General features: G+C 38.5%; 1 protein-coding gene across 1 annotated transcript; it reads left to right on the top strand.

Annotated features, from left to right (window-relative positions):
* Window positions 1-364: 364 nt before the first annotated feature.
* Window positions 365-3260, top strand: LOC105117313 (uncharacterized). Its single transcript, XM_011014925.1, has 4 exons — window positions 365-1041; window positions 1439-2071; window positions 2214-2290; window positions 2589-3260. Exons 1-4 carry the CDS (start codon window positions 852-854, stop codon window positions 3069-3071), a joined length of 1383 nt encoding a protein of 460 aa, XP_011013227.1. The 5' UTR covers window positions 365-851; the 3' UTR covers window positions 3072-3260.
* Window positions 3261-3693: the final 433 nt, after the last annotated feature.

Here is a 3693-nt window from a genome sequence, read left to right as displayed (position 1 = left end):
ATAATGAAATCCAAAAATACAAACCATCCACAAGCCCATTAAGCTTAAACCAAATGATAGTATGCTTTACATGGGAAGCTTTTGAAGAGCACGCATCAATACATGACCATGAGGTGCTTTGATTTTAAAAGTAGGAGACGAATCTTAATATCATAGTTAGGCTCTTCAAATCAAAAGAAAATAGTAAAATGGAAAACAAAGATAGTAATAATAATAGTAATAATAATAATAATAAAAAAAAAAGAGCTAAAGAAAAAGGAGGATAGCAGTAATTAGAAGAAGAATCATCTTTTAGATATTGGCTATTTGAATTCGTACAAAGACTCCATACTAGCTATAAGCTATATGCTAATTAAAAGTTTAAAAAAAAAAAAAAACACAGCGTCTGAGCCAATGATCCCTTCTACTGTCAGACTCCTGATTCCTTCTTCCCTTTCAGAGAGCCTCAACTACCTCTCTCATTTTTAGCTTTTCCTAACTTTGCTGTTTACAAGAAGTTACCATCCCTCTTTATCCCCTCCTCCCTTTGCTAGCTTTTTCTTTCCTCTCCCTCTCCCTCTCTCTCTGAACCCTGCTTTATTCCCTCTTGAAGCCATCACTAAAAAGAAGATGATCCTCCCTCGATCCTCCTTGTGTTCACTAACAACAGCCTCTTCCTCTCTTTCTTTCTAATCCACTCGAAAACACAAAACCTAGAAAGCGAGAGTCCGGGCACCCGACCTCTCTTGCTGTGTTTGTTCCTACATAACCCTGTTCCTACTGTCGCATGAACGTTAACGACAAGACTAGGCTCGTTGAATAGAGAGATCAGTTTTCTTGCTGTACGTGAAAAGAGAAAACAATTAATAATCATGGCATCTCCATCAGAACTCAGCCTGGATTGCAACCCCCACAGCTATTCTATGCTATTGAAATCGTATGGAGACCAGAACGACCAGACCGAAAAGCTTGAAGAGTATCTCTCTCGCCTTGAGGAAGAAAGGCTAAAGATCGATGCTTTCAAACGCGAGCTACCGCTTTGCATGCAACTTCTGACCAGTGGTATAGATATATATAGCTTGGCTTTTTTTTTTTCTTGAAAGTTTTAATTTATGCTTTGATTATTACTGTTTCGAAACTAACTGTGGATTCAAGATTATATGCATATATGGAATTCATATATATACACAGAAGATTAATTGGCTAGATATATAATCATGTGATCATATGGATGGATTTTAATTCTATTCTTTTTCTTTATCCTCTTTCGTTTATAGAAATTCTAGTTAGCTTTCCATCTTAAATTGTTACTTTATTTGTTGAGTTCGTTTCTTTGATTTTAAAAGCAGCCAGTTAAATTTTGACATATTTTTGTTAAGAGGATGTGAGACCTCATGCATAGTTTAGTAAATGGTAATATCTTATAATGACTATATATAATTTCCATCCTTCGATGCAGCTGTGGAGACTTCAAGGCAGAAACTACAAGCATATAGAGGAAATCAAGTGCCCATACCAGTTCTTGAAGAATTCATTCCTCTCAAAACCTCAACATCTGAAACCCCAGAGAAGACCTCAAACATCTCTGATAAGGCTAACTGGATGACAACAGCACAACTTTGGAGCCAAGAAAGCAATGAAACCAAACCTCAGACCACATTGACATCCCCAAAACTAACCGATATTGGATTCAATGTTAGTTCAAAGCTGATCTTAGACACGAAACAAAGAAATGGAGGAGCTTTCCTTCCATTCTCAAAAGAGAGAAATTTGTGCCCGAGCCCAACCTTAGCTCTTGCAGCTTGTACAGATGAACATTTGGAATTGGATCATAAGAGATTTTCAGAGACTGAGAATGGATTCTCTTGTCCAAAGAGAGAAAGTTCTGGTAATAAGATGGTCGTGATTGAGCAAGGAAAAGGAGCTGGTAATGGTTCATCATCTGATGGCCACGCAACAAACACTGCAACTATTGCCTCTGCTTCTACAAATTCTTCTACATCTCAGACTCATAGAAAAGCAAGGAGATGTTGGTCACCAGACTTACACCGCAGATTTGTCAACGCTCTGCATATGCTTGGCGGTTCTCAAGGTAATCAAAATCCTAATAATGATATTAGTCAACTCGTTTGTCATCATGATTATATATATATATATATATATATAAATGGTTGATTACATGTTATTGGCAATGGTATTTGACTGGTTTCTTTTTCGGTCGCGCATGAAAACAGTGGCCACCCCAAAACAAATCAGGGAACTCATGAAGGTTGACGGTTTGACCAATGACGAAGTAAAAAGCCATCTACAGGTATATATTAATTACTTTATGCTCTCTCTCTCTCTCTCTCTGTATATATACATACCGTCTACAGTTATAAATTACATTCGTTTCTTTCTCTCTGTATACATACATACATTTATACATAGGAAAATATAGTATGTGAGGCTCAGGCCTCAGGTAGCATGCATGAAAGAGGCTTTGTACAATTTCTTTTGACCTGACATAACACAGTCTGCACTCTGCACATACTTTGAATATATAATACCAGTACATTGCAGATCCAAATAATATTATTGTCTTTTAACTTTTTTATTTGGTGATACAGAAATATAGACTTCATACAAGGCGACCCAGTCCAAGCCCACAAGCAGCAGGAGCCCCAGCTCCACATCTTGTGGTCCTGGGTGGCATATGGGTCCCGCCTGAGTACGCCACGGCAGCAGCTGCAGCACATAGTGGTGGGGCAACCCTCTATGGTGCCCACCCAGCTTCCCACGCTCCGCCACCTCATTTCTGTGCTACACCACCTGCGTCTCAAGATTTCTACACTGCTGCTGCGGCACCTCCACCACCACTTCACCACCACACCCTCCACCACCAACTCCAATTGTTTAGGCCCACTTCACAGGTGCATGGCTCCCCTGAGTCGGATTTTAGAGGTAGTAGGGACAGATCGGAGAGCATTGAAGACGGCAAGTCAGAGAGTAGCAGCTGGAAAGGCGAGAGTGGTGAGAATGATGGAGGAGAGAGAAAAGGGCGGGCTGCTTTCAGAGAAGAAGGTGAAGAGAGCAATGGAAGTAAGTTTTAGACCTCTGATCTGATCTGTAAGGTTAGTGTTAGGGTAGGGTTAGTGTTTTAGCTTTATCTGTACATGATCTCTAACTTGTTATATGCATGTTAGAAGGACGTCCGTAGTTTGTTATATGTTGCATTGATCAATTCTATTGGATCTATATTTTGTCAAATATCTTTGAGAGAGTGAAAAGGCATTAAGACAGAAGCTCCTAAAAAGAAAGATGGTTCTATTTCAAAGGAAAAGACAAGACACAAGAAAAAATAAAAAAACAATTTGAAGACTGGATAGCCGTTCATTTGTTGTGATTATATGTACAACCGTTCATTTGTTAGATTATTTTAGCCCCATTTTATACGGCAGCCTAGCAGAATCAACTGTGTGCGCGAGTGATGCTAGCTGGGATATCGAATGAAATCTTGCAAAACAGAAAGGCCATATAGTTTCTTTACAATCCGACAAAATTAACTCCTTGACAATACAATATATATTGTATGTGTTTTTTAATGAAGTGTTTTTCTCTGGACTTTCTTAATCTTGAATTAAGGTTGTTTTCTTTCTCATTCATGATTTGAGAGATCACTTGCATGTTTACCTCATTAAAATCAAAATAATTGATTAACTCTCGTGATGTAAA

The sequence above is a fragment of the Populus euphratica genome, unplaced genomic scaffold (assembly GCF_000495115.2).
Source record: "Populus euphratica unplaced genomic scaffold, PopEup_1.0 scaffold1284.1, whole genome shotgun sequence".
Classification (NCBI taxonomy): Eukaryota; Viridiplantae; Streptophyta; class Magnoliopsida; order Malpighiales; family Salicaceae; genus Populus; species Populus euphratica.
Note: the sequence above shows the minus strand (reverse complement) of the source record. Positions and strands in the feature narration are given on the sequence as shown.